At 31.9% G+C, this 23,499-nt stretch overlaps 3 protein-coding genes and 2 long non-coding RNA genes across 8 annotated transcripts in view; 3 read left to right on the top strand and 2 right to left on the bottom strand.

Moving 5' to 3' along the window:
- Positions 1 to 1,465: 1,465 nt before the first annotated feature.
- On the bottom strand, positions 1,466 to 20,215 carry LOC145328632 (uroporphyrinogen-III synthase-like). Its single transcript, XM_080172390.1, has 9 exons — positions 20,177 to 20,215; positions 5,645 to 5,696; positions 4,919 to 5,004; positions 4,218 to 4,308; positions 3,600 to 3,667; positions 3,103 to 3,180; positions 2,912 to 2,981; positions 2,291 to 2,376; positions 1,466 to 1,932 (listed from the first exon to the last, which is right to left on the bottom strand). The coding sequence occupies exons 2-9, from the start codon at positions 5,694 to 5,696 to the stop codon at positions 1,717 to 1,719; spliced, it is 747 nt and encodes a 248-aa protein (XP_080028516.1). The 5' UTR covers positions 20,177 to 20,215; the 3' UTR covers positions 1,466 to 1,716.
- On the top strand, positions 7,317 to 13,098 carry LOC145327462 (uncharacterized). The gene is made up of 5 exons (XM_080171010.1): positions 7,317 to 11,167; positions 12,465 to 12,578; positions 12,671 to 12,770; positions 12,829 to 12,950; positions 13,035 to 13,098. Exons 1-5 carry the CDS (start codon positions 10,644 to 10,646, stop codon positions 13,096 to 13,098), a joined length of 924 nt encoding a protein of 307 aa, XP_080027136.1. The 5' UTR covers positions 7,317 to 10,643.
- On the top strand, positions 13,370 to 15,188 carry LOC145327798 (uncharacterized). Of its 2 annotated transcripts, none has more exons than XR_013882245.1 (3): positions 13,370 to 13,612; positions 14,709 to 14,752; positions 14,822 to 15,188. It is a non-coding gene; the product is annotated as an uncharacterized LOC145327798 (long non-coding RNA). The 2 variants fall into 2 exon arrangements; XR_013882244.1 differs by having other exon boundaries at positions 13,370 to 13,685.
- LOC145328633 (uncharacterized) lies at positions 16,088 to 17,951 on the top strand. Its single transcript, XR_013882530.1, has 3 exons — positions 16,088 to 16,443; positions 16,990 to 17,070; positions 17,505 to 17,951. It is a non-coding gene; the product is annotated as an uncharacterized LOC145328633 (long non-coding RNA).
- LOC145328631 (uncharacterized) overlaps positions 19,953 to 23,499 on the bottom strand; it is a 16,316-nt gene continuing 12,769 nt past the window's right edge. For 2 of the 3 annotated variants that reach the window (XM_080172389.1, XM_080172387.1), the window contains exons 24-25: positions 23,114 to 23,320; positions 19,953 to 22,122 (exon numbers count right to left, since the gene is read on the bottom strand). In XM_080172389.1, the coding sequence (XP_080028515.1) occupies positions 23,203 to 23,320 (118 nt within the window). In that variant the 3' untranslated portion in view covers positions 19,953 to 22,122; positions 23,114 to 23,202. The remainder of the gene's footprint in view (positions 22,123 to 23,113; positions 23,321 to 23,499) is intronic. The other variant, XM_080172388.1, reaches the window with a different exon arrangement.

Here is a 23,499-nt window from a genome sequence, read left to right as displayed (position 1 = left end):
TAATCCAAGGTTTCTAAGAAATTCAATATTCTGTAATTTTTCTAAACGTAGCTTTTCTATAATTAGGATCGGTTCGTCTGTACAATATGATAGATCTAATCGTTAATTTAGGCATGTTAGAATTGTAATATAGATTTCAAACTTGGTAAGATTATTTATTTTATTACTTAAAGGAACAATATAGAAAATGTAGTAACTCTATAATTATTATCAGGAATGTCTAATTTTAACACGATAAATTTTAAGCTCTTTTAAATACAAATTTTGGTTATGGTCCCTTTCGTGGCAACGCCCCTTAAGGAGCGATTCTTCGTATTTTCACAGCAGCTTTTCTCCTATTTCTAACCCCTGCGGGGGGCTCTAACCCTGCGGGGCAATCACCTAACCCAATATAACCTAACCTAAAATAACCTATAACAGCCATTTTAAAAATACGAAGAATAGTCCCTTAAGGGGCGTTGCCACGAAAGGAACTATACCCCAAATTTTATATGACATAATTATCCTATTCCCTTTATTTTAAGAAAGTGGATTGCTATGACGTTTAGGTATAATATTAAAAGCAGGGCTTCTCTATAATCAAGTTTTTAAATAAATAAGTTAATAAAATCAATCTATATTTAAGTAAATCTTAGGATATACACTGAATTTTCGTTTAGATTACTTTATATACATACGCATATCTGTCCATCTGATTAGTTGACAACCACGTTTTTGGATAATGTCATCCTTGGTTGAATTTAATTTTTCTTCTTGTTTTCAATGACAAGTTACCTTGATACTATTTTGTGTGCTTATTATTATCCTTGTTTTCCATAGGAGATTTTTAAAGAAAAAAAGTTATCTAATGTAATTGTTTGCTTAAGGACTGATATTGATTTAACTAACACTAAATTACAATGAAATTTAATATTCTGTAAATTTTATTTTGATATTTAAATATTCCTTTTACTCCTTTGTAATTATGTAAATTTATATTGAAGATAAGGGGGGGGGGGGCGTAATGACATCTAAACTTAAACAGTGAGAAAAATGGTCTAAATATTGAGATAGATTCTTGAAACTTGGTACATAAGCCTAGTCCAATAGGTACTACATCTAAATGAAAAAAATCCAATTTCTTTTATTTTTAGGTTAGGTGAGAAAACCCTGCGGAAATGGGATTTTTAGGCATTTTTGGCCTATGTTGGACAATCTTGATTTAGAAACTTACTTTTATTGTTTTTTCTTATGTTTTTTCCTTGAATACACTATGTTATTAAACATTTATAACTTATTAGGTACGACAGTCTATCTTTATCGCTTTAAATGACATCAAATTTCTTTTCTATTATTTAAGATAGATACTCTACAACTCATTATTTCCGTCTGTTAATTATTCTTCTTCATTTTTACATTTTTGACAGCTTTGCTTCTTATGGATGTTGTCATCTTTAAAAAAGAAAAAAAATAGTTACTACATACATAAATCAATATAGAAATTTATACAATATCATAACAATGTTACATTTACTAATTCAACAATTCATTTCAATAATAGCAAAGTTTAATAAGGCCTATAATCTCGTAAATGATTTCGATTTGTAAAGAGAAAATGTGTAACAAAAGGTCCAGATTTTCTCTTAAATCGACTAACAATGAAACATAATTATTGTAAAGTAGTTTAGCTACTAAAATATTATTACATTATTATAAAATTTAAATAATTAGCTAGATTTATAAATTATCAATAACATCACATAAACTTTGAGGTGTAGGTTTCTTAGCTGAAATAACATCATTAATATTCTTATTCGCCAAAGCTTGTTTAGTTGTCTCTCCTATGGATACAAATATCCTTGTTCTGTGACTTGTTTGTATATATCTGCATGCATAATCAACTCCTGATGGACTGAAGAATACAAATATTTGTGGCTCTAGACAATTTTCAACCTAAATAAAAAAAATTTGTAAAATCATTACTCTTAAAAATACTGAATATTTGTATAATAAGGTTATCCTTATATAAAAGTAATATGGTGGCTATCAGAGTGTCTAAAGAAGGATCTCGCGAACCGCTTAACTGATGAGGTTCTCATTTCCATGAAGTGCATTTAACTAATAAGGTAGCAATCCTTCAAAAGTTTGTGTGGAACATGATATTCGACAAAAAAATGAACTTGTATCTAGCGGTTTGGAGTAATTATGATTTTGTTGAAATATCAAAATTGTATTTATCAGAGTAGTATGATTTTATAATGTAAATGTGATTTTAGCAAAGCATTTGATGCTGGCTAAAAATATGTTTCACCTGTAAATTTTCCAACTGCTCTTTTAGATTTTCATTTTCTATAGTTTCATAACAGTCGATTCTAGTTACACTGTGCCCATTCTTTTCTAAATACAAAATGCTGTTTATATGAATTAAAATGTTTAAAATTCTTATTAATAACTTTGTATGGAAGAGGAAGGAAGGAGACATGAGACATAATACCTACCAAGTCTTTCTAAACCTAATTTTAAAATTGAAAACTTGATCGCTTCAGTGGTTATCGAGATCTAAACTAACAAACAAATGTTCTTAATGCTTTATGATAAACTAGCGGCTACGCCTCTATAAGCCTCTTTTGGCACTTTAGGTTGGTGGGAGGGGTTGGAGGTGAGTCGAAGCCCCAAACCTTTTTGTTTTAGAAAGAAAAGTAAAAAGTTTTTTAGGACGGGGTTATTTGTCCTAGGGCCGATTTCTCTTGGGAGGGTGGTCGTGCCTCTCCCAAAATAGCTAAAAACAGTCACAGGACCTATAAGAAGATCCGCTGTAAAGGAGAACCATTCGGCTCAGTGGTTAGCGCGATCCTTCGGTACAAGCAGACACTCAGACTTACCTACATCCTGTTACTTTTATAAAAGGATAAGATTAAATTTAAAACTATACCTAATTGACTAGAAATATTATCCTTTGCTATAGAACTGGCTGGAAACAAAAATGACTTCTTACTCGAACTATGTTTTTAATTTCATATTTATTTTGGGAGTTTTTATCCATCTACCTTATTAAAATCAATCTACACTCCTATAATGCAAAAATTGCCAAAAATAACATATCATGTATAAATATGAATTCCTGTAATGATGAATGATAAAATCCGCCAATGCATCTGCAGACCCTGTGCTGGAACCAAGACTCTCACGTCCAAGCTTTTCCTAACAAAATATTTTGACTTAAAATATAATATTAATAGTTACCTAATCTTTAAACAAATTTTTACACAAGGTGGTTGTCAACAGCAGGAATGAGGTATAACCAACAAGCAAAAAAAATCTAAAATAATATTTGGGGGGCAGATGGAGAGGTCGTAAATTTTACTATGTGTTGCGCCCAGCTACAGCTGAAAATACGTATAAGTTTCGGGATTTTTTCCTGAATTAATTTCATTGTTGGTATAAGCTGTGACAAAATATAATAAACTTTTTATGCAAGCTCTTTTAGAACTTATTAAAATTCCAATAAAAACTATAAAAAATTGCCATAAAATATTAATATCATATTAGAAAAATAGAAAGTTTTAGACATTTATATAAATAGTGAAATTATTTTCTTTGATATTTATCAAAATTTTAACCTTAACAATTTTCTGAGTAGTCTCACCCACAACAAATATATCTTTGTCCTGTATGCATTTTTCTGAACCTACATTTAATATTAGATGAATAGTGTTTAACATTGCAGTTACAGGATATTATCTTTAGATCAAGTGGATTCTTCCGAAAATGGTTGGTTTTTGAAAAATAAGGATGACAACATCCATAAAAGCGAAGCTCTGAAAAGGTAGGACAAGCTAACATTTTTACTTATAGAGTGTCAAAACTAAATAATCAGAAGATAAACGTAAAAAAGTCGAAACAAAATTGTAAGTAAATTCGTTCAAAAACTGATTAAATACAGGATACTGTTTAAGGACATACTTAAATATTTAGGACTTGATTATAGAGATGCTTCACTTATAACATTGTTTAAAATGGACGTACGGACATTCTAGTAACGATTATTGAGTTACTAAGCTTTCTAAATCGTACATAACTAATACAGAAATCACCATGCAAAGTTTGAAATCGATAGGACAATTCTAACATGCCTAAGTTAACCAAAAAAGCTATCCAGACGGACCGACCCTGATTATAGAAAAGCTTCGCTCTGAAAAATTGTGAGTGAATCAATGATTATAGTTAATCTTTGTTACCTATAATTTGTGCTACAGCCTGAACAGATCTGGTGCTGGTAAAAATAATTCCATCATAATTATCTTTCTTTTCTAATGCTTCTTGTAGATTCTATAATGTAAATACTTTCTTTATAACCAACGATGCGTCTCTTGGCCTCTATTTTCAACGTGATAAAAAGGGGACAGGCTTAAATCTAAATAAACTTAAAACATCTCTAAGAACAACTCAATCAGTTCAGTGGTTGTTAAAATCTCAAGCTTCAGACAGAAAAAAACTCATTGCTTTGTATGACTAACAAAAATGTTAAGGTATGACAACCAATAATCTGGTAAAAGTGGAACATTTACTGTAAATTAAACTAGTACCCAAAGTATTGTTACACCGTTCTCCCATTTGTTGGTTAAGTACTTTTAAGTTATTAAATCTTGATAGGTTGATTAAAACTAGTATTTTTCACCTTACTTTTCAACCAATTATTTCAATCTACACAAGGGATCATTTTGTCTATCATCATTGTGGACGTATATTTAATCTTACATTGTATTATTCCTTAAAATCCCTGAGAATACAGATTTCATATATACACTTTTGATCATGCATTTGACAGCGTAGAAGCAAGCAAATTAGGAAATTTTTGTAAGAAAGGACCTAGACTGAATGTGGGATTGAAAATCTAAATATTTCCCTGGGCACTTAAATTATATGTAGATAATCTAACCTGTTTATTATTGAAGATAAACTGTATAACTGGAACTAGTTGTACTTTGTGACCTCTGGATTCAAGGTATTCGCAGTATTTATCCTGTCATCATAGAAAACTATAGGTGAAAAGTCATGAAGCTTCTTTAGCCAGAGCAAAAAACTATCCCTATATAATGCTTATAATCTAAAACTCATCTTGTGAAGTTTTAATTGTTTATCTTATGTCAGGTTAGCTTCATCAGTTACAATTCCGCAGCATCCATTGATCATCCGCAGTTGAAAAGTACGGATTGGTTCCAAAAATATAACTGAAGCCTCATAATTAAGTAATTTACTAAAAGTTTTGTTTATTTGCATCCAAAGCCTACCTATGCGTTTTTGGGTAACGAAGCTACTCTATGATTCACTTTGTATGTTTCTGCTATTCAGGATAGACGAGACTATTTTAAGAAGATTCCCTATATCAATAAATATTTACTTGGTCTATCAGTCATGCTAGAAAAAAAAACATTAAAACATCTTCTAAGATTAAAAAGATTAGTGACTTCATACAATCTATTTTCGATTTATGATCTCTTAACATTTCCCCTATAAACCACTATGTCCGTTTGTCGATCCTTGATTTTTTGTGCTTCGCTACTTAAGGATGTTTCCATCCTTGTTTTTATTTTCAGACGCCGCGCCAGAATAAAGGCTACCCTAAAAATAAGCAGCTGTTATTATCATATAGTTTTCTATTCCTTTTCCCCTTCTTCAGGAGGTGATTTCAATAAAACTACATTTTTAACATTCATCTGAATTAAAATAGAATAAAGTAAACTTTAGGAATCGATATATAATAACTTGGATGTTGCACCAGATTTTCATCTACTCTAATATAGTGATACTCCCAGCTGGCTTAAATAACAATAACCTCCCCCATTTCCCTACCCTCCTATTGTATGAACAAACAAGCAAATAAATGAGGTTCATATTAGCAACCTAAATTAACGACAAATTTTTTTAGTCAATATATCCACGTATTCTATATCCATTACAAGTGTTGAGCTAAATACTAATATAATTTTATCAATACATCATTATTTCTGACATCGGATTGAAATTTGTTTATTCTATATATATTCCTAGCATACATAAGATTTACCGGCTATCAAAAGTATACTATTTAATGGGTTTTATCAACTTATCAACCTTTATTCTATTTCTTATTTCACTGTGAAATATTTTAGATGTGCTTTACTCTTTTAATTGGCAATAAATGTTTGATAATTCTTCTGTACACGAGTAAAATATTTTCAACAACCTATTGTTTCCATTCAAACAGAGGTGCATAAACACAGGGATCTATAAGGATTAGACAATGGCCGATAAATTGATCTGCAATGATGAAACACAAAATTACCCCTCTGTAGATTAATATTAGTGGTTGAAACGTTTGAACACTCAACTTAATAAAGCAATTTAAAATTCACCAAAGCTATTAAGCCTACGAATAAGAAAACGTTATCGTAAAACTTTAGGGACTAGTGAAGTAATAAACACTCTTACTCTCTATTTGTCTACTTTCTCTCTCTGGCATAAACAAGTAAAAGGTTATTCAAAGAAATGAAATAAAATCAATTCCATTAAGAACAGACAGATATAGGTTTTTAAAAATTTAAATTCTCTAATTTTATGAATGTATGTTTTGGTATTTCTGCATCTGTATAAAAAATATAAGTTTTAAAAAGTAGTGATTGCAAAATTATAATAGTTAAATACTAAAATATTATAATCCAAATGCTAAATACCAATGAGATTCTTATAAATAATTCATGATTTGTTCATAATTTTTTTTGTGTTGTGTGTTTGTACAGTCACAAACCATTGTACAAAAGCATTACTTCTAAAGCTATATTAAATAATGAATTATATAATAATGTATTAGTGTTAACTATACAGAAGCTAGTCTCCTCCTTATTTTTATTATCAAAACAATTTTTGAACTTAACACTGGCATTGATAAAAATGTGATAGCTTGAAGATGAGATCCGTTGTCATAACAATCCTTCTGTTCTATGGTAATGTGAAATTTTTACATAGGCCTCTAGGGGCAATTGAGGAGGGTAAGGGGGGAGTTGAATTCGATAACCCAATTTTATATTTTAGATTCAAAAAGAAAAACAAATTTTTTTTTTTTTTTTGGGGGGGGGGGGGTTTAGGAGCAATTTCTCTTGGCAGGGTGGTGGTAACCTCACACAAATTGATTAACTCTTCCCACTACCTATGAGAAGCTACCCTGTAATGGATTTTTTGTAATCTTTTAATAGATTATACTTTTATTTGAAGCAAATTCATTAAAAATTAAACTATTTATCAAGTATTTTATTAAGGTCAAACCTAATGCTAAATGTAAATCATTTGAGTAGGTACTCATATTTTTGTAGAAGTTAGTTCAATATAATTCCTCAAAAACGTTAGCTTTCAAAGTTTTTATCTCACATCCTCCTACCAAGTTCCATGTTTTTGCTTTTGTGGCTAAGGTTGGTCATATAAAGAAGTCTTTAATAAAATTCTAACTTGTGATTATCCAAATATACAATTCAGTTCAAAACACAGTCAAATGTTGTACTTTAGGTTGTTTTAATTTTTTTTAAATCAGTTTTTTTTAAATTTTTATAGGCTTGATGTCTTCAACTTTTGGTAGCACTTATCATAAAAATTCATCAAATAATAATGCTTGGAACAAAAGAACCATTAAAAAGTGGAATATCCATCACATTCATGGCTGGTTACATAAAGTCAAACCTAAACCCAAAGTAAATAACATCCTAAATGTAAATGAAATTAAAAACAATAAAACAAGACCTAAAACTACTGAAATTCCAATGGCTATGCTGAATAAATCAGAACCATTTGTGAATCTAATTGTCAATTCATTAAATCCTGATTCAAAAGGTGATCAAGCTACTGTACCCATTAAAGAATTAGATACTTCTGACACAAAAGAAGATAACCATGTTTCTGACATGGATGGTTTAGAAGATTTTCAGCAAATGTTTAAATCTAATAATCAAAATTCTGTTGAGTTACCACAAAATGAAGACAAAAACATTGTATCAAATTCTCAATCCTTGATAAATTTTATTTTAAATTCTTTAAAATCTGACTTAAAAAGTGGAAAACATGCAAAACGTAATCAAATTATGGATCAAAGAAATGAAGTTGATAATTTTATTTCTGATATAAATAGTTCAAATACTAATATTATTCAAAATATTCCTGAAATGTTGACAAAGGATTTTAAATCTGCGTCTTCTGCTGAAAATACCGATGCAAAAAGTAAAATGCAGTTAGAAGAAATAGCTGAAAATATGACTGAAAGGATAACTGATATTCCAAAGCAATCTGCTTTCAAAGATGAATCAAGTCCTTTGATAAATCTGATTGTTAATTCAATTAAACTAAACCAACCACAGTCACTAATGGAAAAACCTGCTTCAAACAATATTGGAATGACAAATGATATATTTGATTTAGTTCTTGTTATGCCAAGTAACATGGCAGATAGAATTCTTGGACAAGATTTAAAACACAGTTCAAATTCAAACATTTTACAAAATATTATTGAAGTCCTTGGTTCCAAATTTCTAGATGATGATCAAAGAAATGTCCAGTTACAAGACAATGGTAACATAAAATTACCACCAGTTTCTCAAAGATTGTCTGCATTAAATGAAAAATTGAGTTCTCCACAAATAATCAAGTTATTACGACAAAATCACCAAGATTCAATATCAGACAAAGATATTTTATTTCAAAATATAAACAATCCAAATCATAATATAATTTTAGTTCTTCCTAATTCAATAGAGTTAAATTTACCAACTTTAAATGTTGATGAACCATTATCATCTTTTTTGAAAAACAAAGGACAAAACAAATTATTGATTTCAGGTTCAAAATCACGACTTTTAGAATGGATATCAAATATTTTGTTGAATAAGCAAACAAATCTACAATCTCTCTCCCAAGAAGATCAATCAGGGAGGAGTAATTTACTCCAGAGGTTAGTACCAAACACTATCCTGAATGAAATTGGCAATCCTGATTTGAAAATTAGTAATAAACCTCAAGTTGATAATTCTAATACAGATCAAATTGACAATATAAATCTAAAACCATTTTCAAGCCTAATTCAGCATGTTGAAGCTAATAATCCTTTTTGGACAGTATTTATCAACCCATTTGGAGAGTCGTTTTCACAGAAACAACCTCTAAATAAACTCATCCCTATTGAAAATCAAAACGATAATTCAACCCCAAACGCTATCAAAAATGTAATCATTATCATTCTTCCATCAGGTCCTAGTAAGAATGATGATCTAAAAGTAGTTGCTGATTCAAATAATAATAATTGTGATGAAAATTTCCAATGCAAGTCTGGTTATTTTTGTTTTGCTGGTAAATGTGAAGCTATTTGTCATGATTTGTATAATCCTTGTCCAGTTGGCTTTTCATGCCAAACTGGATTGTGTAACAAAATAAATGTAATTCATCCTAATATTGTTTTTGTGCAACCACCTAAAATATTATCAGCAAATCCTCCTGAAAATATTACTGAACAACCATTAATTAGTTTTCAATCAACCAAAAGTTCAGTAACAACACTGCCACAAGTACCCTTGCTTGTAATGTCCTCAAGAGCTATAGTTGAAATGTCAACAGAACCTATTACTTCAACACCCAAAGAACCAATCCTAATTACACAACAGGTAACAAATGATGATCAAGTGACAAAAGAGCCTTGTACTGATCAAAATTGTAATGCATCAAACACTTCTTCTAAAGACTTTACAAGCAGTATGACACCAAACATTAACCCACCTTCAACCACAGAAAGTATGTCTCAATTACTCTTTAACATAACTAACAGGTTACTAAGAGTACTTCCAGATCAAAAGGTTTCAAATAGGATGTTAAATTTAGATACTTTCAACCCAGAAAGCACTACAATCACCACATCTGTTTGCACTAAAAACAAAGATTGTCCAGACCATTACTTTTGTTTTAATGGATTATGCCATCCTGAATGTCACAAAATATACAACCCATGCCCTACTGGATATATTTGTATTAGGGGGTGGTGCAAGAAAATATTAAAAAGAAAACTGAGTTCCAATTCCAGTAACACCAATATTGTTAAAAGCAGTACTTTTATTAATAAAGATGTTAATACTTTGGGCTCAATTGAAGTGCCAAATACCATTGACAAAGATAAAACTAAAAATGAAATAATTGTGAATGATGCAAACAATTCATTAAAAGACAATGTTGATACAACAACAAATGTTCCAATTCAAGATTATTATGTGCCACATTTAGGAAAGTTGTAAAACATGTGTTGTACCTAGTCAATTATAAAAATATTTCTTAGCTTAAATCTTTATTTTTTTTCCAAATTAAAAAGTTAAGTCAATGTTTTACAAGGACCTTGTTTAGGAAATGATTACTCATATGATTATGGTAATAACTACGACCATGGCCAGGGTAACTTTTACTTTGATTTTTATGATTTCCCATCAGTAACCACAACAGTTACATCAACAGAATTAACAACAGAAGTTCTAACATCATCTACTTCAACAATAAAGCCAACAGAATTAACAACAACAGCTTTATCATCAAGCACAACATTCACTGATACAGAAGATTCAACAATAATCGAACCAACATCTACTCCAGAAGATACTAAATTATCTATGACACCAACAATTATTACAGAAACAGTTGCATTTATAGAACCAGCAACTGAAGATACTACAGTCTTAAGTACTGAAATGACTGCAACAGAAAATTTTATTACAAATACTACTTTTGCAACAACAGTAACTATGGCAATTTTGACAGATTTAATTACAACTACAACAACCCTAACTACAATTACTACAACTTTAACTACAACAAGCACCTCAACTACAACAACAAAATCTACTACAATTATCATTGCAATGACTACTTCAACAACATCGACAACTACAATTACAACAGCAACAAATATCATCACATTTACAGCTACAACCACAACACCAATACCAGAAACCAATATGATGACAACAACTGCAACAGCTTCTTCAACACCAACTACATCTTCTATTATTACTACAACAATTACAACATCCACCACAACTGTGAAAGCCCCAGTGCTAGAGAGTATGAGCTACCTTCTAACTGGGGGCAGAAATCAATTCTTATCCAATGAAAGAAGCATGGAACTGGTTGGTAGGTAATAAACAATTGTACCAAAAAAAAAAGATAAATATTCTAAAGGAATAATTGCATTTCAGAAAATGATTGCAAGCATAATTCAAAGCAACATGTAATATATGCAATATTTTATTACAATTAATATTAAACAATTAGGCACAACTAAAATAGCCAGCATGCTGTTTTTGAATAAATAACACAGCCATTTAAGTTGTATATATAATAAGAAAATGATTTTCAAGTCTTGATATTTTTAAAACTACATGGTAGAAATTTGAAATTCTTTCACATATATGCCCTATAGCTGTAGTTGAAACCATTAAACAGGAAAAAATATGTAGTTTACTAAATTCCAGTTTAAATGCATTTTGTGCAATTACCCCTTTTAGCAAGCATTATTGAATTAGTTAAGTATAATAGATTCAAGGTATAAAGAGCTGTCCTCCCAACCATTAAAGGAACCCTGCAAGAAATACCACGCTTTAACTGCTTAAAGCCTGCCACGAGTAGACCCAATACCCAAAATTTGAAGCCTCCAGATTCAATAACAAAAAAGTTACAGACATTTCAAAATGATTCTTTTAGTACAATGGAAATTTTGAAAGATTTTCATTGTACTAAAAGAAAATTTCAATATTAAATTACGTCGTCAGGAAGCAAATTTAAAAGCTTATCTTTGTCAGAATTTTAGACTGCCAGTAACCGATAACATTATTGCAATAAAAACGCCCCCTTTTATAGTTAAAATGTCTTTAAAAAATTCGGTTTAAATTGCGTTTGAAAGCGTAAAATCATAGCGGGAAAAAATTAAACTAATGTAATTAATACAGATGCTTAGCTGTGATTGGTTGTTCAGCGGACTTAGCGTAGACTCAGGCTTCTGATTGGCTGGAAATCCTAGAGGCTGGCATTCTCACGCTACAGTACTCTCAATACAACGCAATATAAACTGAATTTTTTTAATGATTTTGACTATAAAGAAGAGTGTTTTATTGTATAAACATTATCAGTTACTGGCATGCTAAATTTATGACAAAAATAAGCTTATAATTTTGTTTCTAGGCCACGTAGTTTAATTTCATAATTTCTAACATTAGCATTGTAATTCTTTCAAAATTTTCATTGTATATAAAATGTCATTTTAAAATGCATAGAACTTTTTTGTTATAGAAGCTGAAGGCTTCAAATTTGTGGTATTGGGTCTACTCGTGGCAGTCTTTCATCAGTTAAAGCGTGGTATTTCTTGCATGGTTCCTTTAAAAATTATTCTTTATATCTATTTCCTAAAAGATTTATGGGATACAGAATTTATTCAGGGCTGGTAGCTGTGATCTTACTCCTGATATTTTACCCAATTTGCCAAAGGGCATCTATGACCATATGGTGTTCATGAGTGAAGACAAAATAGTCATCTGTGGGGGACATGTCAGGTATGGTAATAAAAGTTCCATTTAATTTTTATCATTAGAGATTTATTCTTAAGGTTTGACAGATTATGCTAGCTATCATTTTCTATTAATAGACCTGGAATAATAAACAGTATCTGTAACACAATGGATATTAAACAAAAAATATGGGACAATGGATTTAAAATGCCTGAAAGGATGAAAAATTCTGCAAAGGTAATGCAATTGTTCTAATAACTCTGCAACAACTCTTTACAAATGTACTAATGTTTAGGCTACAATTGGTTCTAATATTTATTTACTTGGTGGATGGGAAAATAGTCCTAAAAATATCAATCTCATGCTAAATGTGGAGGATAAACAATGGACACATCAAACTAATCTTACCTCTGCAAGGTAAGGACATATAATTTTTAAAACTTATAGTGATAGTTTCTATTTTATATCTTATGAATATAATTTTTGTTGATTTGTCTTCAGGACTAGCGCTTGTGCAAGTGTAATAGATGGAACTATCTATATTACAGGTTATTTAATCAGTTAGTAATAAACAATATTTTGTTGCCTACAGTTTTCTCACGTATAGACAGGAAAACGACTATATGATATCATAAATGTTTGTAGTAAAAAACAGTTGATCAATAATTTGATTACAAACGTATCTTTACTTGGTTTACACACAAAGGGTCTGTTGAACACTGATACAACCCACCTTATTTTTGAAATAAAATAAAAATTGAGAAGGGTTAGTTGTTTTTTTTTTCTACAGGGCACTCAGTATAAATATAACCTTAATAACTTGACCATAACAAACTAAAAACTAACAAAAAACTAACCCCCTCCCCTTATATTTCAATTTTCAAAAAAAAGGAAGGGAGGGGGTGGGTGTCAGTACTCTAGAAGATATTTCAAAATACAAAATATTTACTTCTATAAATGTGACTGAATCTATAAAATTACTTAGGTGGTCAAGGGGAGGGAAATGCTTTGGATACAGTAGAGTCATGGAAACCTGGAGACATGTCATGGACAACATTGCCATCTCTCAACAAGGGAAGGTAAGGATACAGTTAAGTCATGGAAACCTGGAGACATGTCATGGACAACATTGCCATCTCTCAACAAGGGAAGGTAAGGATACAGTTGAGTCATGGAAACCTGGAGACATGTCATGGACAACATTGCCATCTCTCAACAAGGAAAGGTAAGGATACAGTTAGGTCATGGAAACCTGGAGACATGTCATGGACAACATTGCCATCTCTCAACAAGGAAAGGTAAGGATACAGTTAGGTCATGGAAACCTGGAGACATGTCATGGACAACATTGCCATCTCTCATCAAGGAAAGGTAAGGCTACAGTGGAGTCATGGAAACCTGGAGACATGTCATAGACAACCTTGCCATCTCTCAACAAGGGAAGGTAAGGATACAGTTGAGTCATGGAAACCTGGAGACATGTCATGGACAACATTGCCATCTCTCAACAAGGAAAGGTAAGGATACAGTTAGGTCATGGAAACCTGGAGACATGTCATGGACAACATTGCCATCTCTCAACAAGGAAAGGTAAGGCTACAGTGGAGTCATGGAAACCTAGAGACATGTCATAGACAACCTTGCCATCTCTCAACAGGAAGAATGCAGAAAGAGATAATTATTGGGGTCAACTGCTGTTCATGGTAAAATACTGCTGATAATGAATGGTTCCTGGGATTATTACAAGATTTTTGGATCTAGCATTACAAGTATTATTTCTGGAGTCATCAACATTTAACTTTCCTGGTTGCAAGCAACTTATGCATAATCCTGGCCACTGCCAGTCTGGAAATGATCCTGTTAATAAGCAATATTTCCAGTTTTAATTCCCATTACCACTTTTATTACTACCACAAATAAAGGTTGAGGAAATTTGCTCTACTCAAAGCAACTATTTTGGCACGTTTGTTTGAGAGGCCAAAAAAGGAGGGGTAGTAAGGGTGTGAGAATATTGAAAATGAATTATGAATAATTTTCTTATCCCTTACTAAGGAAAGATAAAGATTGAAATATTGAAAAATTGGAGAGAAAAAAACTATTATCATGGGAGGAATCAAGAAACTTAACTAAAGTTTAAAAGATTTTTCTGAAAACATTGTTAGAATTTTAATTTAGATTTGATCATGGCTGTGCTAGTTTTATTTTGGAAAATCAACAAGGTAAAATCATTTACAAGTTATCAAGGGAATAAGTCTAAAATTACATAAAGCTTAACTCATTTATTTAAGTGCTAGTTGTAGCTGGAGGTGCTAAAGGTGATGAAATTGCTCATTCTGTGGAATACCTTCAAATTCAGGAATAATCTTGATGTCTTTAAACAAGTGTAGAATAAATTAGGCCAAGATATAAAACAACTAGAAATCCATCTGTCATTAAAACCAACTGAGGAAATAGTATTTTTACATAAGAAATTATATTAGAATCAAAATAACTTCAAATGGAAAGCATTGGTGAGTTATAAAGTAGACTAGCTGCTGCGCCCCTAGATGCCAGGGGCTCTGTATTTCAAGAGGTAGGAAAGGGCAAAAATAACCAAAAACTATCTCAAGACATAAGTCTGGAAATAAAATAGCCTAAAACCATCCTAGGACATATTTGAAGATTCCTTTAAAAGGAAAACTAAATCGGTTCAGCGGTTAGTGAGATCCTTCATTACAAACAAAAAAGCTTATCACTTTATATATAACTAGCGGCTACGCCCCTAGAAGCCTCTAGTGGCACTTTAAATGTTTGTTTTTTTGTTACGTTCAAGTTTACAATAAGTTTCGCAAGAGTCTCTTTATACGATACTTCGCAATGTTACGTAGGAGTCTCTATACTTAAAATTAAAATTTCGATTTATTATTATTACTCTTGGGAGGGTGGTGGTACCCTCCCCCAAAATAGTTATAAACCTTCCCGGGACCTATGAGAAGCTACCCTGTAAAGGAGAATTCGATCGGTTCAGCGGTTAGCGAGATACTTCAGTACAAACAAACACATAGACATAAAAACATCCTGTTACTTTAGTATAATGACTATCTGCTTCGCCCTTAGCCTCTAGGGGCTTTTCCCCAAGAGGTTTGATCAACCTATTTTTGTGTTATTAAAATGTATTTTTTTTTTTTGGGGGGGGGGGGGTAAACAACCCCCTTTTTTAAATTTTAGTTTTAAAAAAGAAAAACAAATTTTTTGAAGGGGGGGGGGTATTTTCAATTTTTGGGGGTTGGGGGTGTCCCACTCCCAAAGAAAATAGCTTAAAACCATCACAGGACCAGTAGGTTTATTCCCTGAAGAGTAGAGCCCAATCGGTTCAGTGGTTACTGAGATCTTAAGCTTCAGACAACAGACGGACAGACAGACAGACAGACATAGTACTACTTTGTATTATAGACTAGCGGTTACGCCCCTAGAGGCCTCTGGGGGTACTTGAGAAGGGGAGAATTGAATTACCCAATTTCTTAATTTAGATTTAAAAGAAAAAATATAAAAAGATTTTTTGAGAGGGTTGCCTCTTCCACATTTTTAATTTTAGTTTTAAAAATTAAATAAAAAATTTTTTTTGAGAGGGAAATTTTTTTTCGCGAGGGGATTTCTCTTGGGAGGGTGGTGGTACCCTCCCCCAAAATAGATAGGATAGTAAGTGGTCATGAGATTCTTCTGGAGAAAATTCAGACATCTATCTTTAACTGCAGTTGGAAATATCAGTTTCCTACATCTAGATAGATTAACTTAAATTTTGTTAAGCAGAATACTTTTTAAAAACAACAAATGATTCGTATGAAACAACACAAGATTATTTGAATAGAATCTGTCAGAAGGTTGGAAAAACCTTGGAAAATTAAAAACACCCCGGTGCTGTTGGCCACAGGTAATTAAATCCTTAATGGTCAAGTATATGACACCTTCTTCAAAACTTTTTTTCTTTTAACTTTGCCATCCTTATTCCTTATATCATGTAATGTTTTTCTCCCTCTAAAATCAACAGTCTAGGGGCTTAGCCGTTACATATTTTACAAATAATATAAAGAAAGGAATACTAAGTTTAAAGCAGTTACTTAAATATCCCTAATAATTCTTGTTGAAATAATCAAAGCACCATAATGTTAATTCAATTGTCAGAAAAAAATGCAACCACTTGAAGGGAGAGTTGAATTCGAAAAACATATTTTAGTTCTATAAAATTTAATAATTCTTTTTTTTTTTTTGGGGGGGGGGGTGTTAATTTTTTTCCTGGGGCGATTGATATGGGAAGGTGGTTGTATCCTCCTCCAAAATAGTTATAAACCTTCCCAGGGCCTGTGAGAAGCTAAATTATAAAGGAGAACCATATAGATTCATTCAGCGGTTAGCGACCCTTATGTACACAGTACACACAAAGATCCTCTTACTTTATTATAAGGAAGGATATATTTAGGTTGGTAATCTAGATGGAGTATTGATGGTGATATCTGGAGAAGAACGACCCTCAGATCACATTGAATTTTTAAACACAGAGGTTGTTTTAATTTTTTTAAAATCTATGAAAATGGGGGGTGCTTTCACACAAAGTGCCTGTTGAGCATAGATAACACCCCTCTGCTTATTTTTTGGAATAAATATACCAAGTAGCCCCCCCCCCCATCCCCGCACGGGTTAAGGATAGGAAAAAAAATAAAGTCCTGTTGACAGGTGAAAGAATCGAACTTTCTTGAAATCGTTGAAACTATAATTGACATGTAATGCCCGCCCCCTTAACTATTTACTCGCGTTTCAATAATGAATATTTTCATCCTTGTTTAAATAGAGTCGTATCTAACATAATCACAATTGAATTATAGACTGCTAAGTCTTGATTCATATTGACAGTTTAATGACAAAGCTAATTTGATACTAATCACATATAACATACAAATAAAATGTGCTAAGTAAATAATTTCCTTTCATATTCAGGATATGTCTTGGACTTCTGCAAACTTCACAACAAAGGCAATTTATGTTTAGAAGTGAAGCAGCTAAAAGTCTTTGTGTCTGTCAGCAATTTACTTCCAGAAATAACCAGGGTTGTCGAATTGGGCACTTTTTTTATATTGGGCGGCCCAATTGCCCAAAAGGGTTTTGGGCGCCCAAAAGTGGTTTTGGGCAAATGTCATAAAAAGCATATAAAACGGATATAAAATAGCCTAAAACCATACCTAGACTTATTATTAGAAATAAAATAGCCTAAAACCATCTCAGGACCTATAAAAGCTCAACTGGAAAGGAGAACCATATCGGTTCATCAGTTAGTAAAATCCTTCTCTAGATACCAAAAAGCTTACTAATTTATATAGTTAACTAGCGGCTACGGCCCTAGAGGCCTCTAGGGGCACTTGAGGAGGGGAGAGTCAAATTTGATAATCCAATTATAATATTAAATTTGAAAAGAAAAAGTAAAAAAAAATTTGGGGGGGGGGAATAATTTTTTTTTTTTTTTGGGGGGGGGGGGGGGGTGGGTTTCCTCCCCACATTTTTATTTTTAGTTTAAAAAATTTAAAAATAAGTTTTTGGGGGAGTGGAAATTTTTTCTAGGGGCGATTTCTCTTAGGAGGGTGGTGGTACCCTCCCCCAAAATAGTTATAAACCTTCCCAGAACCTATGAGAAGATACCCTGTTAAGGAGAACCCGATCGGTTCAGCGGTTAGCGAGATCCTTCGGTACAAACACACAGAGACACAAACAAACAGACACACATCCTATTACTTTAGTATAAGGATATCACCCAAAAAATAGGCCAGCCCCCCCCCTCTTTTTTAACCCCCTCCCCTTTTTCTCTCCCCCTAAAAGGGGGGTGCCCAAAGGACCTTATATTGGGCGGCCCAAAACCGCCCGCCCAAAACTGCCCGCCCAAAAGCGCCCGCCCAAAATGACAACCCTGGAAATAACAAAAAAAAAACAATATCATTAAGTAGCTAAGCATAAAAGGCAAAAAGGCAAAAGAAAATGACATTTATTCAAAAAAATTTCAGCAGTCCATCTTTCTAAAAAAGATTGAGAAAATTGTATGTACCCTCCTAAATGAAATTCCATGTATGTAGGTATATTAGACCTGTTACTCAAAATACACTTTTTCGAATTTAATTCTTCTGCTGACCTAAAAAATGCGATTAATACTCTTGTGTCAAAAGTATGATGTGCTATCTTTGAACCGTGACTAGCGCTGGCGATGTCTGTTTTTAACATTTTTCAACTATTTTTTTTAGAAAACCGACTGGCGAGAGTTGTAGAGTAGAACTTGACAAAAGATTTTTTAGATATCATATCTTTGTCCTTATATGATTTAGTTGAAATATGCAGAAGAGCTAAAAACCTGCACATTGCTTAGAAATTGTAAAAAAACACCGTGCTACCATTATCTGTTTATTTTTTAAAGGCCAGGCTCTAGTTAGCCAGTAGAGATAACGAGAGGAAATTTTGTACATTTATTTCTTTTTTCACCCCCTCCCCTCAAAAAGGGGGTGCCCAAAACGACCTTATAATAGGAGGCCCAAAACCGCCCGCCCAAAATGACAACCCTGCTGATAGACCGACACACAAAATGGTACATAGAGTAGATACTCGTTGATCAAAAATGGCAGTCGTGTATATTACTTTATAGCATTACCGACTGATCAAAAAGTCATGGTGCTCATTCATTGGTATTGAAAACATTTCAGCTATTAATTTTAAAATTCAAAAAGATAACTATCGTTGTTATTTAGGTGTCAAGACTGCAAAGTTCTGGTACAATTATACCAAGTCATAAATTATCCTGTAATTAAAAAGTACCTTGCAGAAAAAAAATAAATTTTCTTTTAAAATGAGTTCGTTACTAGAAAAATTTACCATTAATAAATATTTACATCCCAAGATATTAAATGATCGATCAATAGCAATGGAATGTTAACTGTGGAAATTTAGATATTAATTAGTTATGTAATTCATTACCATTCAGTCAGGACTTCCAGACAAAGGTCAGTAATCAAAGAGTTGACCGTAATCAATAATGCACTCCATAAGCAAAGTTTAGTTCAGATATATCATACTAGTGGCTACGCCCCCTAGAAGCCTCTAGGGGCACTTAAGGTAGGAGGGGGGAAAGTCGAACTCATACCATTTTAAATTTGAGTTTCAAAAGAGTAAAAAAATATTTTTTGGGGGGAGGGGGTGAAGACACCCTAGCCAAAAATAGTTTAAAACCTTCCCAGGACCTATAAGAAGCTTCATTGTAAAGGAGAACAATATCGGTTCAGCAGTTAGCAGGACAGAAAAAAACGCTTACTACTTTATATAATAGGATACACCAAAATAAGATCTCATGGTGTATCCCATCCTTCAGTTTATCAAAGTTAACAAAATTAAATATTTTATAAAAAATTCCAATTAAAACAAATATTTTATTTAACACAGTTTTTAAAACGAACAACTAGAGATCAAAATAATTCTGATTCAACAAACTAATTTTATCAAAAATAGGAGAATTCTAACCAAAGCAAAGTTGATTTTAAAATGTGTGTTTCCAAAAAAGCAGATGCTCAAAAAAAAATAAGGTACATAATAAAACATACCATAGGTTGCCAAAATGGTGGGTCAAATCAAACACTTACTTTTAGAACATTTTTTTAATATTCATATTTATAAATTCTGAAACAGAAACACATTTTTATGTGCAAATAACAAAAAAATAAGAACACATAAAATGCCTAATTTGACCCCAAAAAAAATGGTATACAAAATTGCAGATAAATACATATTATACATATTAAGCATTTTAAATTTACATAAAAAAATAGTTTCAAATTGAATTCAAATTCAACGACTTATCCATAAGTAGCGCTACAACATAAGGAAAAAAATATTTTTAATTTTAAGAGAAAAGTAAACTATAAAATGTACAGCATGACCCTCAAAAAAGTATTTTTAAGCATCTGCAGCCCTTATTTCTCAATGAATTATAAAAAAATGCATTGATATGTCCTTGTTCTCCATAGTATTCCACATAAGTAGATATAAAAATATTTTTTTTACCTCCATTAACACCGGAGATTTTTAGAGCTAAAGTTTTGAAAAAGTGACTGAGGAAAAAGTAACTTTTAACATGAAACGACTTTTTTAGCAAAATTAAGGTAGAAATCCTTTTATTTTTGTTACTAGCAGAAACTTTATACAAAAATGAAATAAAAAATTTAGTTTTTGAGTAAAAAGCATTTTTTTACACATATTTTTTGAGTCTTTTTAGTTTAATGATATTTTGAAAAACTTACTTATTAGGCAAAATTTTTTAAGATTAAAAAACCAAATAAATCTTTATGAATATAGCAGGAAAATTGTTTTTGTTTCACAATCCTAACTTTAATAAGAAAAAAGTTATGAAGAAAATAAAATTAAAACATAATGATTTTTTTGTCTAAAAAGCTTAATTAACCCCCTATTAAATTATTGAGATGTCAGAAAAGTAGGCGGAGCAACTGTCATAATTAATCCTTTTCTCAAATAAGGGTTAATAAATAACCTAAAATTTGCAAATTATCAATTCATTCTGTAGTATTTTTTGCCATTAAAAATTTATATTTTTTGGTGGAATAAAAAAGAAATAATTAGTTAACTTGTTTTTCTTTGTGTCTCATTATTCAGTTGCCAGAAAAACATAATATAACCATCCAAAAAATAAGAGAAACAAAAAAAAATTCTTTTTCTCAGTCACTTTTTCAAAACTTTAGCTCTAAAAATCTCCGGTGTTAATGGAGGTAAAAAAAATATTTTTATATCTACTTATGTGGAATACTATGGAGAACAAGGACATATGCATTTTTTTTAAATTCATTGAGAAATAAGGGCTGCAGATGCTTAAAAATACTTTTTTGAGGGTCATGCTGTATTGTAATAATAAAACAGGTGGTCTCTAGTCATTATTTATGCATTGATATATTTAAACGACTACTAATATTGATAGAATATTGATTGTAGCCGTAATCTTATGGTTAGACATATTTAGAGGTAACATTGAGTAACTAGACTTTATTGCATATATGTATGAGGAATATCTATTCTATTTGAAGAAAAAAAATATTTGGAAAAAATTGGTAAAAAATATCATATTTGAGAGAAACTTCGTACCTAGGAATTATAAATATGGAACTATCAAGGTAACTTGGAAATTATTTAGTGGAAAATATGTACCTAGTATTTCTTCAGATAAAAAATTCTCTCTGATTATCAATGATTGACTTAAATTTTCTGTCCTATTTTTATTAAGTTTTCTTTCAGATATATTCTGATTCTTATTAACAGAATCAATAGATATGCTAGCCGTATAGATAGTTCGTATAATAATATTAGAAAATTTTCTTTTTAAAGGAATAGTAGGCAAATAAAAGGTAAACTAAACTTCTTCATGATAATTATAAGAGGATTTCACCAACTAAAAATACTTTCCAACCCATGTATGTAGCTTCTTTCGATGAAATCCCATTAAAATTTTAAAATCTGTGCATAGCGTATTTATTGTACATCAAAAGTGAGAGGACAAAAAATAAATCTTTCAATGACCTACCTACAGGGTGGGGCACATAAATCCGGACTTTTTCAAATTTTTAAACAAATGAACATAAAATCGTCAATTTTAAAGATTTTATTGAATTTTAAAAACTTGTAGGCAGAATAGGTATATGACTATTAGATTATTCAAAACAATGGCCGCCAGTCTCATTCACCGCCTCTACCCGCCTCCTCAAATGCCTGCAGGCCCAGGTCAAAATGTACAAGGCCAAGCTGGCGAAGTTCTCCTTGATAGTGGCAATGAGGGAGGTCTTTGTGGTATAGGCATGTCTACTGGTGCATGCTTCAAAGTAGCTTTAGGCCCAAAAGTCCATTGAATTAAGATCAGGCTGCTGGGAGGCCACATTTCCTTAGGAACGTGAGTAACCGCAGGATCCAAATTAACCCAACTTTCAAGCTACCCATAGACACGGAGGTTCTTATTTGGACCACAGTTGAGCTAGAACGACGTTCTTTACCTTTTTGGAAATGGCATGACAATTCAGCTACGGTTGTCAGCGCAATCCATAGTCTAAAATGAGTTTTAAAGTTCCATATGGGTTCCTGAAATCGAGAACCGAGAAATATTCACATTTTTTCACGATTTTTGACGTTTTTGACATCTTAAAATCTGCCACGTTTCACTTTGCTGGAGCACTACGGCCAAGCCATTTCAGATAGAGAGCTCTAGTCTTTTCTAGTGTCTTTCTTATGTATCTAAGAGTATTTCCAGCAAGTTTTATAACCCTACCTTACCTACAGATGGGCTGAGGTCAGATTTAGTGGGCCTTAGTCGAGAATCAAGATTAAACCAACAGCGCATTTCGAATCTGCCTTGTTGAACATATGCGCGGCCAGCTCGAAATACACGCCCATCATCGTCCAAAGATTTTTTTGTGCTAAAAGGTAATTACCTAAGCTTTTTATAGAGGGGTCAAACGTCCTGATTGGTCAAGTAGTTTTGACGCTATGGCCGTTTAAAAAAAGTCCGGATTTATGTGCCCCACCCTGTATATTTTTCAGTGAATAAAAAATAAACAATTGTAATTGGTAGATTTTTACTCATTTTATTTTTAGGCGGATTTTTTTGATAAATTTAGTTTGTGGTACTTGTTGGTTCTTGTGCACCATCTTCAGCAAACATATCATGCCTCCAAGATCCATCTGATCTCAGCCTGCTCCCGTACTTGGCCGACCATTTGTCGTCCTCAACCCTATGAAAAAATAAAAAGTGAAAACAATTCAGTCAAAATTAAACTTTTTACTTCATTTTTCCGCTAAAGCTCAATTTCTTTAAAAATTATGTATTCTAAATTCATTGGTTTTTAAAAGTAAGTATCATCCTTTAGGTTTTTTAATGTACTAGCGGCTACGCCCCTAGAGGCCTCTAGTG

This window comes from Acartia tonsa, chromosome 9, assembly GCF_053477335.1.
Source record: "Acartia tonsa isolate MP-2025a chromosome 9, ASM5347733v1, whole genome shotgun sequence".
NCBI lineage: Eukaryota > Metazoa > Arthropoda > Copepoda > Calanoida > Acartiidae > Acartia > Acartia tonsa.
Note: the sequence above shows the minus strand (reverse complement) of the source record. Positions and strands in the feature narration are given on the sequence as shown.